General features: G+C 38.2%; 1 protein-coding gene across 1 annotated transcript in view; it reads right to left on the minus strand.

Moving 5' to 3' along the window:
- Window positions 1-14,246, minus strand: part of LOC149803214 (transmembrane protein 94-like) — a 198,098-nt gene that overhangs the window by 143,665 nt on the left and 40,187 nt on the right. The window contains exon 10 of the mRNA XM_089952840.1: window positions 6,613-6,811. Within this exon, the coding sequence (XP_089808966.1) occupies window positions 6,613-6,811 (199 nt within the window). The remainder of the gene's footprint in view (window positions 1-6,612; window positions 6,812-14,246) is intronic.

Below are 14,246 nucleotides of genomic sequence, written 5' to 3' on the forward strand. Positions count from 1 at the left end.
CAATTTCCAGTAATTTTCAGTAAATTATGTTTCTCTGAAAATACTTACCTGATCACATTAACATTAGAGATATAACCCTGCTACCTCCGAAACCAGCCCTACTATAAAGATTAAAATCTGTCTCTAATTCATATAGACAAAGGACAACAACTCTTGTCCATTACCTCCCCTTGCCATCACCAGGTGTCATAGCTTTTAAGCTGAGCTATGTACCAACCAGCTGAGCTATATGACCATGTAACCAATGAAGAAGTCCACAATGAGTCATTGGATCCTATGAAGATCTCTTGACCACTGTAAAGAGCGTAAACTGAAATGTTACGGTTGTGTCTCAAGATCATCTGGACTGGCAAAAACTATCTTGCAAGACACAGTGCAGGGATACAGAAGAAGAGGCAAACAGAAAAAAAAGGTGGGAGGACAACATTAAGGAGTGGACAGGCATGGGATTTGAAGATTCCCAAAGGGCAGTAGAGAACAGGCAAAGTTGGAGAGAATTGGTTGTAAAGTCAACTGTGGTGCCCCAACGACCTCTTGGGTTAAGGGTTTGATGATGATGATGATAATGATATACCAACATTGATGCTAGCACGACAGATTGGTTGGCAGGGTTTTTAAGTAATGTGATTGGGTAAGTATATGCGGAGAATCATAATTTATTGAAAACTTTGCTTTCTCCTTCAAATACATTCCCTGATCACATTAAGAAAATAGGTAACAGGAGGATGAAATGCTGACAATCTTATCTATACCATGGATATCCTTCTGGGAAAGAAAGGTTGGATTCCCTATTTGAATGATAACCTGCTCTCCTACTTTAAACAACACATCATATGGCCACCTCAACTGTGACCGCTCTATCAGATTAAGATGATTACTGAAATCTTCTTACCATCAAAATTCCCTGACAAATCCAAGAAAGCTTAGAGCCTGTGTTCGTTTAATTGGATCTGGTGGTCATCTTGGCCGCAGCCTTGGGACCCACCAGATTCAGGTTTTGTCTCTATGAAGATAAATTCTGAAATAAAGACTCCAAAAGTTTGACACTGCATGCCTGTCAACTGCTTCTATGATGTCTCAGTTAAAAATATTGCATTCAAATGCAAGGTTCACAGAGATCACCCTCATTTCATGAAATTTTTAGCTGTCAGATTATGCCAAGCATAAAACCACTTAAGCCACGAAGATTGAGTCTGGGAGGTAATGACCTGATTTCTCATCTTCAAAGAGAAAAAATGACCTCTGTGCATACCATAATTTTTTGTCTGTGTGGTTCAAGTAGTGCTTGAGAGGAAGGACAGGATGTTGCATGACTGCTCTCTCAACTTATCTACAGATAAGAGTAAGCATACAATGATTTGATGACTACCCCTGATCATGACTAGTTCTTGGCTACAATGCCTAGATGAGTCATGAAGATCACGAAACCATCTGGTCTTAACTAAAGAAAGTTTGTGCTGACTGTAGAGGCAAGTCTCTCAACCACCATGCTAAAGCTAAAACAATCAGGAAACAGGTTTGTATGATAGCAGCTTCAGTACAGTAATGACTAATGGCTCCAATTTTTCTGAATTGAGTCATGTTAAAATCCAGGACAGATTCCATTTTAAATCAAAATTGGTTATATGTACATCTTTATCATGACCAATATCTCTTCTGCAATGATGCCTGAATGCATCAAATATCATGAAGCAGTAGCATTTGATAGTAACTGGTACCCACCTTTTCTCTTTGTAGAGCCAGAGAATAAGTTGGCTAGATAAAGGGTTGAGGCATACAAAGGGACTACGTTAATGACTCAACACTTGTCCCTAAATACATGCCCATTTCCCTATTAAGCATTCAGAGTGGATGGCCTTCTTGCTCTTTAGATTCTCTCCACAAAGGAGGTCAAAATTCTTTCCCTTGCAAGGCTGTCCAAATAAAGGCCATGAAAGAGAGGCCAGTCAAGACAGGGGTGTAACACTTGCGACCATGGCTGTTTAGATAGATTCAGTTTGGCCATAATATTCATGGGTAGGTTTATTGCTAGATCAATTATTTAGTTGACCCAGCAATTGTCCCATCGGAGAGGGGCTATCAGAATTATCTTGCAATTCTAACCACATTTTCTGTATTATTTTTGCATTATGACCATATGGGGAGAGTAGGAAAATGCCTATAACCCCTCCGAACTATTTGGTGACCCCTATTTGAGAAGGAAAGTTAGCACTACGGAGCTGACTGGCATAATCAGGACTGATTTCTCACAGGGTCTGTCCCTTTAGAACTGAAAGGCATTATAATAGTTTTCATATGGAGGCTGATGTGAAGAGGCAGTTCACACAATCCCTATTTGCTGCTGAAAGTATTCCGGCAACGGGTGAATTACCCAACCATATACATTGACATGTGTAAATTCCATCACTGCTAGTTGAGGCTTTTGCAGAGGAAATCCTGTCATGAGTCAAACATGTTTGCACCACTGACATAGGAATGATTGTATTTCATTTGTGATATTGACATTCTAATTTAGTGGACTGGAAAAGGGTATCACTGAGCCAGCAAAGTCATTTATAATGGGCACATATAAGGCAGCTCTGCTGAACAATTCTGCTGCTGCAATGAATATCCTAAGGAGTTGCAAAAACTTCTCATGGAAATTCCCGTTCTTTTGGAAATGACAGTGCAAGTTTGACAATCAGCATAAAACAGACATGACATACATGATTGAGAAAAGTTATAACCTCGATACCCAGCTGGACAAATTAGGATGGATGAAGTTGATATTTAGACTAAATAGAGAACTCAAACTTAGTCAACTTGTCAAAGGTAACCAAAGGAACTTCCATGAAGCGGGTGAATAGGGACATTAAAGTAGGCATCTGTGAGATCAAGATTGATGGATACTTATCCCTTCAGATGGAGACATGCAGATCTCACCATCTCTATCTTAAGCACACCAGAAGAATGAATTCGTTGAGGCAACTGAAGACTACAACTGACCTCAAATTGCCATTGGCCTTTTTGGTAAGGCACATCTGTGAATAAAAAACAAAAACTGTGGTTTTCATACAATCTCCACCATCCATTTATAAATGACCACTGTATTTCCTGTTGAAAAATTCTGTCCTTCTCCCAATCTGATGAAACATCCATTAGAACGGGAGGAGAAAAGAGGAGGTGGTTGAACAAAGTCTGAAACTCCTCCAAAATGACTTGAATTACCCATTCATTTTGTGGCAGCAGATTGATCAAGTTTGTTCAGAATTGCAGGAGTCTGCCTCCCACCCCCACCCCCCACTACCAGGTAGACTGTTGCTGATGGGGGTATTAATTCAGCACTGTGAGACAGGAGGCATGGGGTGGAGAAACTTGATTTTTTTACCTCCCTTGTAAGGGTGCCTACTCAACTGGATAAGCTGTCACCTGCTGGCATATGGATGAGATTTGAATTGCACTTGTAATGTAAAAGATGCCTTTGCTTGGCTTGCCTATCTACTATCTGATATGGAAAGGGCAGCTGACTTCTAAAACAAGGATATAGGTGGAGTGGCAAGTTGGAGGGGCAGTTCTTGAGCTGCCTGCCTACTTCCAAACTGCTTCAAATCTGCCCCCAAAACAGCAATGGGAAGTCAAAATAGAGCCATCCTTAAAGCCAGAGCATGATTTTTTTTATATAACAGAAATATGTGTTACGATATATCAAGTTAAAATTGGCAGAGGCAATCAACACATTCACCATCAAATGGTGAGCTGCTCTGTCAATAACACAAACAATTTGGATGTTGACTCATAGGCATGTTTGGCCAAGATATCCCGACAGTCCAAAAATCACCAAGAAGGCATCAAAGACATGGCAACAATGTTCTGAACCTGCTTTGATGTTGTAATAATTTTTTTTTTTCTTACTCCAGATTTCAGTCTGACAGGCAGTGGAATGTGTCCTGTTCTAGACTGTTATTGGACTGCTTCCCTTTCAGGATAAAACATTTCCTGTGGCAACAATGATTCAATATTATTTGTATATAACTCACGCCTAATACTTAGCAGGTAAACAGTTAATAATGGAGAAGCTAGCTCTGCTGGACAATTTTGTCATACTGGTACAGATGGCCAGTTTGCTGAGAGTATGGCCGGCATGGTTACCAGCCATGCAGATGGCGGTCAGGTTGATGCCAGTGCTGGGCATGGCTTGATGGACGGCTCTATCACTAAATCACTAAAATCCCCATCATAATGTGCTTGGGTGGACTTACACCAGTCAAGATGGACAGATCTATCAGTAAGATCTCTGTAATTGTAATTGTAATTGGATGTAGCCGTAGGCATGTTAGGACAGACAAATCTATCATTAAAATCTCCCCAATTGTAGAGATATGAAGCGGCAGACCTAGCAAGAAGGATGGATCTATCACTAAGATCCCTGCAACTGTAAATGAATGTAGCTGATGGCATATTAGAACAAAAAAATCTATCATTAAAGTTTCCGTAACTGTAGAGATATGAAGATATGACCTGGTGAAAAGGATGGATCTATCACTAAGATTCCCATAATTGCAATTGTAGCCATAGCCCCTTTAGAACAGACAATTCTAACACTAAGTTCTCGGTAGATAAAGAGAGATGAAGCCACATACCTGGCAAGACAGATGGATCTATCACTATGTTTAGGATGAATATTAATCCAAATAAATCCAAACTCCTGGATGGATGGTTCAAATTTAACACAAATTTGGCTTTAGATTCATGGAAGGTGTCTCATACAATGTTGTTTTACAGAAGCAAAGCTTAAAAACTAGCCATGCATAGTGATGGCAAGTGGAGGTAATTAGCAAGAGTTATTGCCCTTTTTCCATGTGAGAGTGCCAAAAAAGATTCATTTTTGTCTTATTAGATGGGCTGGATTCAGGAGGTAGCAGGCTTATGTTCCTAACTTTAATGTGATCGGGGAACACATCTGAAGAAGAAGAGTAAAATAATTTTTCATTTTTTACATATGGCTCTCTTCTGTGACTGGAATTACAGAGGGATTAGCATCTATGTCCTTTCTAAACATATATCTGACTCCCTATAGATAGGCGAACAAGGCTCCAAGTCACAGCTTTAACAATAAAGATCAAAGGGCTAAAAACAATTCAAAGTACCTATTCCCTGAGGCTATTTAGATTTTTTTGCTGTTGCTCATTTTTATTCTGAAATAACTTTTAAATCTACTTTTTATTTGAACAAATAGACAGTCATATCCCTTCTGAATATAATGCTATATTCTTTAACCATTTGTGTTTGAAAATAAATCTACAACACGAAACCAAATGTTTGAAAAAGTATCCCCAAATGCGATTTACTTCTCTTTAAAATGGCAAAAGAAGGGTATTCAAATAAAAGCATCATCATTACATTTTAACAACTGAAGAATAAACCAGCATTAGTTGCATTCTTCTACTATGGATAGAAAAGGAGCAAAGTGGTTAAAAAAGTGTATACCAGTGACTGATGAAAATAAATTTCAATCAACTCAAAGTTTCACCTTCAATGAAAATTCACAGAAAAGTAAAAAGAAAACTACATTAGTGCATCTTCATACCTTTTAGAAATGTAAAGATACTTAAATAAATAAATAAATTTAAAATTTTTTAAAATAAAATAAAAGTAAAGACACATTATGGTGTCATGCGTCAAGTGTCTGGATGTCCTGGTGGAATAACAGAGATATTCATATGGTAGAGAAAGGGAGGTATATACCCATGTAATTCTAGTTACAACTCTCTTCAAGCTCTAGCAAAGCAGAACGTAATCTTGATTAGTGAGAAGCTTGCTCCATGGCCCAAGGTGAAAAGACAAAAAAAGTGTGCATGTACAATCTTGTCTATATAGTGATAAGTATGTTTAGGTGTCCAAGAGAAGACATACAAAACAAAGTTAAAAGCGAAACAGGGTAAAGTCTTTCAGATACAAAGTTTTTTTTCCAACTATTTTGAAAGTCCAAGACTTTCTCATGCATTGCTGATCAAAAGGTTGCCTCCATTATATGTCCTTTCCTCGTACCATACAAAAGAAACCATATAGTTAAGGGCTCACATTTACTAACACTGGAAATAATGGAAGATATTTTACAGAATATTATCAGAGTACTATTCAGATGGCCGTTAATGCAAATGATAAACTGCTTCATGGAAATCTAAACACAAAATTGGGGCCCCAAGTGGCCGAGTGGTCTAAAACGCTCTCCATTACGGATCACTGCCATCTCACCTCTGTCTGCGTGGGTTTGAGTCGTGGATTCAGCCAATGTGGGTATGTGAGAAAGCTTGCCAGTACCTTCTTGTGGGTCGGTGGTTCTTTCCAGGGTTTTCCCCTGAGTTCTTCCTCCACCATTAATACTGGCTGCCATGTATAGCCTATCGTGTGTTGAAAAATGGCGTTAAACCCCACAACAACAACAACTAAACACAAAATTTACTTATTCAGAGAACAAAATTATTGCTTTTGTCCCTTCAACATTTGCAAGGAATAAACTACTAAAGACTCTCAATCCTGCAAGTTATAGACCAATGACCCATTAACATGTATTTTTTAATGCAAAATACTACATAAATGTATTGCAAAGTCACATTTCTGAAAAATACCCACCTGAGTCTCTGCGTTTCCGTTTTTTCTCGGATTTCTTGATCTCTTCAACTTTTGGGACTTGGAAATTTTCTGCATCTCCTGTTACATCTACAGAGTTTCTGGAAATCAGACCTGTATCCGCCCCTCTCAGAAAGAACAACTTCTCAGCAGATGGATTTGGCCACGACAATATTCCTTTTTTGTCTATGCAGCAAAGTGTCTAACAAGTAAATACACTACCATGTTAACCTTGTAACTGTCTACTCATAGTCTTTAATAACAAAATGGCATCAAGGAAAATTGTAAATTCTGGATACAAGTGAAATGCTTATTGACTATAAAAGTGCATGTGAGCTAAGAAAAATATCTTCTAACAGTTTGCAGAATAAATGTAGCCTGAAAAGACAGTAATTTGTTTTGCTCCCAATTACATACTGATAACTATTTCAAGCTGATGAATTAACAAAATTAAGATGAAAACTGAACCTTTAATTTCTTAAATTCTGCATACAAAATTGCAATAAATGAATTAAAATTTTCTTCTCAATATAAATACAGTGTTAATTAGATTAATATCATATCATAATTTGTATGTGCTACACATGTAACACCTCATGATGTCACAGTTCCACCAAGACATCCTATAAAGCAAAGATGAAATGACTGAGACATATAAGATACTTGTCAAACAACAACAAAAAACTTTTGCTCACCACGGTTCACAAAAGATGTGAATCATTCAACTTTTTTCAGAATTCTTTTGTGAATTAAACAGGCCTCCATGATCCTCTATATATAAACTAATATTTCTACGATCACATTTTGTTTGATAAAATATTATGTCTAAAACAAGTCACAAAATTAATCCACTAATGTATTAGTAATTGTGTTTCATATCATATACAGGTAATTGTGTTCATATGTACTGGTAATTGAATTCATATCATGTACTGGTAATTTGTGTTCATATCATATATTGGGAATTGTGTTCATATCATGTACTGGGAACTGTACACTCATCTGAGCTCCAGATAATGTTTCTGTCAAATGAGCAAAATACTCATAAGTTTGAAATTTAAACAGCACTTGTCTATGAGTACTGTACACATTATTTTTAGTCTCAGTATACTTAAAAACCCAAGACCAAACAAGTTTGCTTTGTCATCACACCCTTTGGAAGTATATCAAGATAAGAATTACATATTTTATTCTTCATTGTATTAAGGGTTTCAAGAAATCTTTACTCTGGCTTATATTTTCTGAGTGTATGTTTTCTTTGCTTCAAATAAGACTTTAATTTCTTGTACTCTACCACTACCAGACAATAAACAGATACCAGAGCAAATGAAATCTTTGTATGTTCCTCAATTTCATCTTTCACTAAAATATTGTACATCCCTTGATCCTTGTACCTGCCTCTCTTGTATTGTTATCTACCATTGTAATAATAAATATGGCTCATTACTCAGGTTCTATCAGTGATGTATCATGTAATACAAGAGTTGCAGAATAAAAAGCATACATTATTTCAAGCAGTTAGGAAAAACAAGGCAATGGTAGAAAATAAAATTTGAATCCGACTATACTGAATCAAAGGTCTGTATAAACATTAATTTTAATAAAAAATTAAAACAAAAACAAACATCTCCTATCTTAAACCATGGTTTGTACGATACCTAAAAATGATGATACAATGGCTGGATGCAAAAGATAGGCATTAAAAACTTTCTTTCTGAACCACATACCTAATCACAGTTACCATTATACCTCAATATAAAAGACTGTTTTATATGTGTAGTTTCCTATTCAGTTGTAGACTTGGTTGATGCTAGAGCTTAGAAGTGATTTGTAGGCTAAAAAAATACCCCCCAAAATATGCTCACCCCAAACAAACCAAAATATTGTTGTGTCTCTGATGATTAGTAAAAATGAAAGAATATAGTGATCATTAGGTACCCCTTCCAAAATAAGATGTGTATTTGGACCAAACAAGTGTAAAATTACCATTATGTGTGCTACCTGAAGTGGTAAACTCAATATGCTAGTTTGGTCAGGGTATTGTCAGGGTTCCCCCACTTTTAAAACAAATTATGTTTCTCTGAGAATACTTACCCAATCACATAACATTTAGAATATTAGCCTGCTACCTTGTGAATCCAGCCCTACTAAAAAAACAAAAATAGTCTTTATCGATTTCAATAGACAAAAGTCCCCTTGGTGTTCCGGCTCACACCAGTAGGAAGAGGTGTTCGCTTGTGTCACAATATGTCTCTGTGTGTTTCAAGTAGTGCTTGAGAGTGCAAACAGGATCTTGCATGGCTGTTGTTCTCGACCTATCTACGGAGGACAGCAAGTGAGTAATAACTCTTTAGTTACTAACAGATGACAACTTATTTGGGCTACAAAGCCTGGTTGTGTCAAGAGAACAATCGAACCCTCAGATTTGAACTGAAGAGAATCTGGGTCAACATAAAGGCAAGCAGTTTGCTTACACTCCACTAGAAGCTAAAGCTACCAGGAAACATGACTTCATGATAGTGACTTTATCAAAGGTGGACTAGAGATTCCAATGGATTCAAATCAAGCCATGCTAAAACCAAGGATTAGTTCTATTTGGAAACAGTGTTAGGGATTTTGGTTGACTGAGACCAAAAAGGTCTAAAAACTCCGATAGGTCTATATCCTGTGCCAAATCATGACTGCTATGAAGAAAGAAATGTGTCCAATATCAAGAGGCAGTAGTTTTGATAGAGATTGAGGCCAACTGTTTCTCCTCAAAGAGCCAGTGAAAAAATTCAGCCAGTTGAGGGACTGAGGCACACAGAGGGATCATACTGGTATGGCACCAGTCCCCAAACACACACTACTTTCCCTCTTAAGCCTTCAGAGTGGAGGGCCTTCTTGCTCTCAAGATTCTCTCTGCAATTGAAGGTTACAATTGTTTTTCTCACAAGGCTGTCCTGAAAAGAGTCAAACTGAATAAACTGAGGAGTTTTCAAAAACACTCATTAAAATCCAAGTTCTGTTAGAAATAGACTTGATGAGCTTGATGATTCTGATTAAATGAACACAAGGAAGTTGCTCCAGATTCCAGTTGGTTAAAACTTCCATGTCCAGAGGTACAAAAATCTGTGATGGATGAAGGTCTGACTTTTCCCAGTTAACTAGAAGGCCTGGATGATCTAAAAGAGAGAGGAGATTGAACTTACCATATCTTTCTGGAGGATGTCATCAAGGTATGCTGCCCTGTTTGTAGATGTCATCTATCGGAACAGGGTGATGTAATCATAATCTCAGTAAAAGCCCAAGAACCCCATTGGTCAGATTGAGACTAATGGCATATTCATTCCACTAAAAGGAGATGCAGATTGAACTCACCATTTTCATCAGGAATTGGTTGAGGCAACTACAGTCAATGAGGTGACTCCAGTCTATGATGGGTCTCAACATGCCGTTTTCTTTCTGGAAAAGAAACAACCTTACCCCAGGGATTGTGGTATGTGCACAAGTGCCACTGCCTTTTGTTTTGTTGATGAGTGACCACATCTCCTGTTGTAGGAAGGCATCCTTCTCCCTATCTGATGGTGCATCTGTGAAGAGGGGAGAGGAGGAGAGGAAAAGGGATTGTTGATGAATGAAACCCAATGTCCATCTAGATGACCTGAATCACTCCCCCAATTTTAATGGAATAGGTAAATATAGTGAGCTCAAAATTCGGTTTCATATCACCTATGCCTGCTTCCTAGGGATCGTTATTGGTGCACCTGTGACTGAGAAGATCCCCTGCCCTAAGGACACTTAACATCACAATAGTGTGGGCTAAGTGGTCCCAAACATCCATGTGAGTGGAGCTGCATTTTGGCGGGGTAGTTCCTGAACTGCCAGCCTCCAAACTTCCCTTATTCTTCCTCCAAAGCAACAGTGACCTGAACAGGGTTGTCCGGAAAGTGATGGTATGACAAGGTTGGAGACGTGGATCGCTGAAATGCAACGCATATCAAAAGTAATCAGCCAAACCTGTCAAAGTATTGGCCATAGTATGCTGAGCAACCCTAATCAATGACCACAGCAATCCTGGCCATCACCTTCCAAGCTTGGCTATTGCAGAGTGTCTTTGTCAAGTCTGAAAGGTGCCAATGGGTCCAATCCAACAATAAAGGTGCAATAACATCTCAAACCAGCTCTGACAGGAATGAAGCAAATTTATCCCCCTTATAACATATACAAGCAGGCATATGAACATCTACCATATTCTTGTCAAGTGCCAGATCAGTACTGAAGGTATCTGTTGCCTTTAGTGCATCTCTTCTTCCTCATCAAGACCTACTGATTCTTTAGAGTAGAGGTTTTGGATGGAGGGCATTCTGAAGTAACCAACACCATATAAATGTCTTCAATGGTGGCTTGAAAACTAAACTTCAGTCCGTTCCATGGTAGGAGCTGAGTAAGATGTGAAAGATGGTGGACTGAAGGAGCTCTGTCACACTCACAGTGCATCGAGGCCCAACTGGGTCTACTTGTAGCTCTGCAGAAGACATACCAGGTGTTCTAAAGACTCGATTCCATCCCAATGAAAATGTTACTAGCTCTCCCTTATCGATAAACAGTGAACATAAGAAAATCAAGCACTGCTGTGACTGCCGGCTGGTTTGCCTGGTGAATGGTCAGCCTGGAAGGTGTAGTATAGAAGATGGTCCAGCTATTACCGGTACCAGTCGCTCCAAGAGCCTGGCTGGACAGTCAGATATCTTACAGAAATCTCCTCATAGAAAGGGCATGTCACTGACGGTACGGTTAGACAGGTGGATCTGTCACTAAGATCCCCGTAAATCATAGCTGGCTGGACCAATTCAAAGAAAAGGTCCCCATGCTGGAATGGCTGGATGGCCAATGATGGCTGGTGACAGTGGTTTTATTATGCATCAAATCCAATGGATCTGGTATGAACCCTATGCATCTTATAGGCCCAAAGACCATGTCTAAAACTGTTGAACACTACTTCAATGAGTCGGAGTTGGCTGGGCTGTCCTCTCAAAAGGTCTCCTGTGTTGGATGGGTGTGACAGCTGGACAGCCAGTAACTGTGCAGTGGTATAAGGAGGTGGAAACAACTGACCCAATATGAAACCCATCCACCCTGACTTACAGGCCCAAGGTCATGCTTGGACATGCAGAGGGAATTATGCCCACTAGGCTGCCTAAAATTGGGGAATACTCCCCAATGAGTCGGTATTGCAAACAATGAACCGTAGATGTATTCCATGACTTATTACATCTTTCTTTCCATCAATGCAGTATAGAATATGGCTTTGATTGTGCATTTCATGCATCTAGTAAATATTTTTCCTGAAACAACACAAGAAGAGAACAAAACAAAGATTAGCAAATTGGTATGTGACTAACTAGCTAATACGGTAGCCCAGACTTCCTCTCACCACATATTACAGATGCTGCATATCACAGACAGTGTATAGTTAGTAAAAACAAAACAAGAGACATGTTGACTTCCATTCTCTGAAGTTGCATAAATAGCATTTAAATGACATTCTCCTGAAACGACAAAAGAGCAAAGCATAAATTATTAATTCATCAGGCTACTAACTCACTAATATAAATATATTCCCCATTATTAACAGAGGAATTCAAATAGTCAGTGTTGCGTTCAACACTTACAAACTATGCTTTCAACTTATGCATTTTAAGTAATTAGTTGACCGTTCTACTGAAACTACAAAAAAGAAAAACAAGGTGTAAATTAGCAATGCAACATATTAAAAGCTCACTTAAATCAACTCCACTACAAATGACGAAAACTTTTTAAAAAATCAAAGTCGGGCTAACTTGTAATGACTTTTGCAGAGGTCAAACAATAGTCATCAATCCAAACAATAAAACTAAAAGGAACATTGGATGAGTCAATTTAGTCACAAAAATGGCTTGGCTTGTCAGAGGAGAAACTGGATGATGTTATCCAGTACAACAGTAAAGCTAAAAGCTAGCAACACCGGGAGGTGCCAAGGGGAGGTAATCAGCAAGAGTTATTGCCCTTTGTCTATTGAAATGGACAGAAAAAGACATTTATTGTTTTCCTGTATGGTTGGATTCACAAGGTAGAAAGCTAATATTCCTAACGTAATGTGATTGGAAAATGTATTCAAAGAAGAACATCCAATATGGTAACCACACAGTGGTCATCTTGAATCTTGTTATTTCTACTCCTCCTCCATGGAAGTTGGTAACACCATGAGGTTTTCACAAAAGATTTAAAGATTTCTTATTATATCTAGTTGGTTCCAAATGAAAATGATGCTGATCTGATATCCAATATGGCCACCACAAGAATCATTTTAAAAATTTCGTTATTGCTACTCGTCCTCAACAGAAAGTCATAGGGTTGCCACTAAAAGTCTTCTTAATATGTCTAGTTAGTCCTGAATGAAAATGGTGCCAATCTGATGTCTAGCCCAGAATGTTGGAATCTGCATTGAAAACTGCCCCAGCAGTTGGCAGATTACTACATATTAAGTATGGTCTGCTAGTAAACTTCTGTGTGGAGGCATGTTGGATGTGAGAGTGGTGGCAAAGATTACTTTTGACAACAATGCTGAACACCATGTTCTCAGAGCAAACAACCAAACACAAAGGAAGAATTTATCACAATACATATTTTCATCTTACAAATCAAAAGGCGACTGGATAAGATAAGCTTTATTATTTTTCTCTAAAAATTACAGAGACCACACATCATAGACAATAGTGTCCTTGGGCAAAACACAAGTACAAGGTTCTTGACCTGAATATTGTTACCGTGGTTCTTTCTAATGCCAAGAACACTGTTCAAGATCTGTTAAAAACCAAATTCTTGCATTGAGAACCCACACAACCTCCAAGCAGACACGAACATGCTGAACATAGATCCACCATTTGCTTTATTCCCCAATCAACTTGAGTAGCATGCACAGGAATTTCTGAAAACATGTGAGAATGTTTTTTTGCTATTTGGGTGAGTACCTCCAACATCTTGACAGTGTGTGACACTAAACTAGTCTTCTACTCTTCTGTATAAGAAAAGACAGTAATACTGTACTGACTATGAGGTAACCAGTCTACTTGACCAGTCTAACTACCTGGTGTTTGGACTGGCTGTAACAATATGTTTTGGGTAAGCATACAAATGATCCATTAAGCAACTGTACCTCAAATGAATGAAATATTTTGCAATCTATGAAATTCTGGTTGGATTGAAATCAATAAATTTATCTCATGATCAGTTCAATTATGACTCAATTACCTATTCTCTATGTGATCAAGTGGCAGCTGACAATCTTATAATTCCAGTTTTTCCTCAATTTTTTGTTAATATTCAATAACTTTATGGTCTTTTCATGATCAAACAAAATTTCATTCTTTATCCTGACTTTTCCCCCAATTTCCTAGTAGCATGGGAAACCTGGTTGAATCATTTACTGGTGTACTTGGATTCTGAATATAGTGTTGGCTTTGTTCTCTGTGAGTCACATGTACTGTTATTAGGTGAAAATGTACCCTGTTTGCTGGCCTATACAATACTTTTTGACCAGAAAATCTTAGCTTCAGCTTATACTCTGAATCGACTTATATATGGATTATGTCATCCAAATTGCTTTATCATATTTT

The sequence above is a fragment of the Sinohyriopsis cumingii genome, chromosome 3, assembly GCF_028554795.1.
Source record: "Sinohyriopsis cumingii isolate HCF-2022 chromosome 3, ASM2855479v2, whole genome shotgun sequence".
In the NCBI taxonomy this organism is placed as follows: domain Eukaryota; kingdom Metazoa; phylum Mollusca; class Bivalvia; order Unionida; family Unionidae; genus Sinohyriopsis; species Sinohyriopsis cumingii.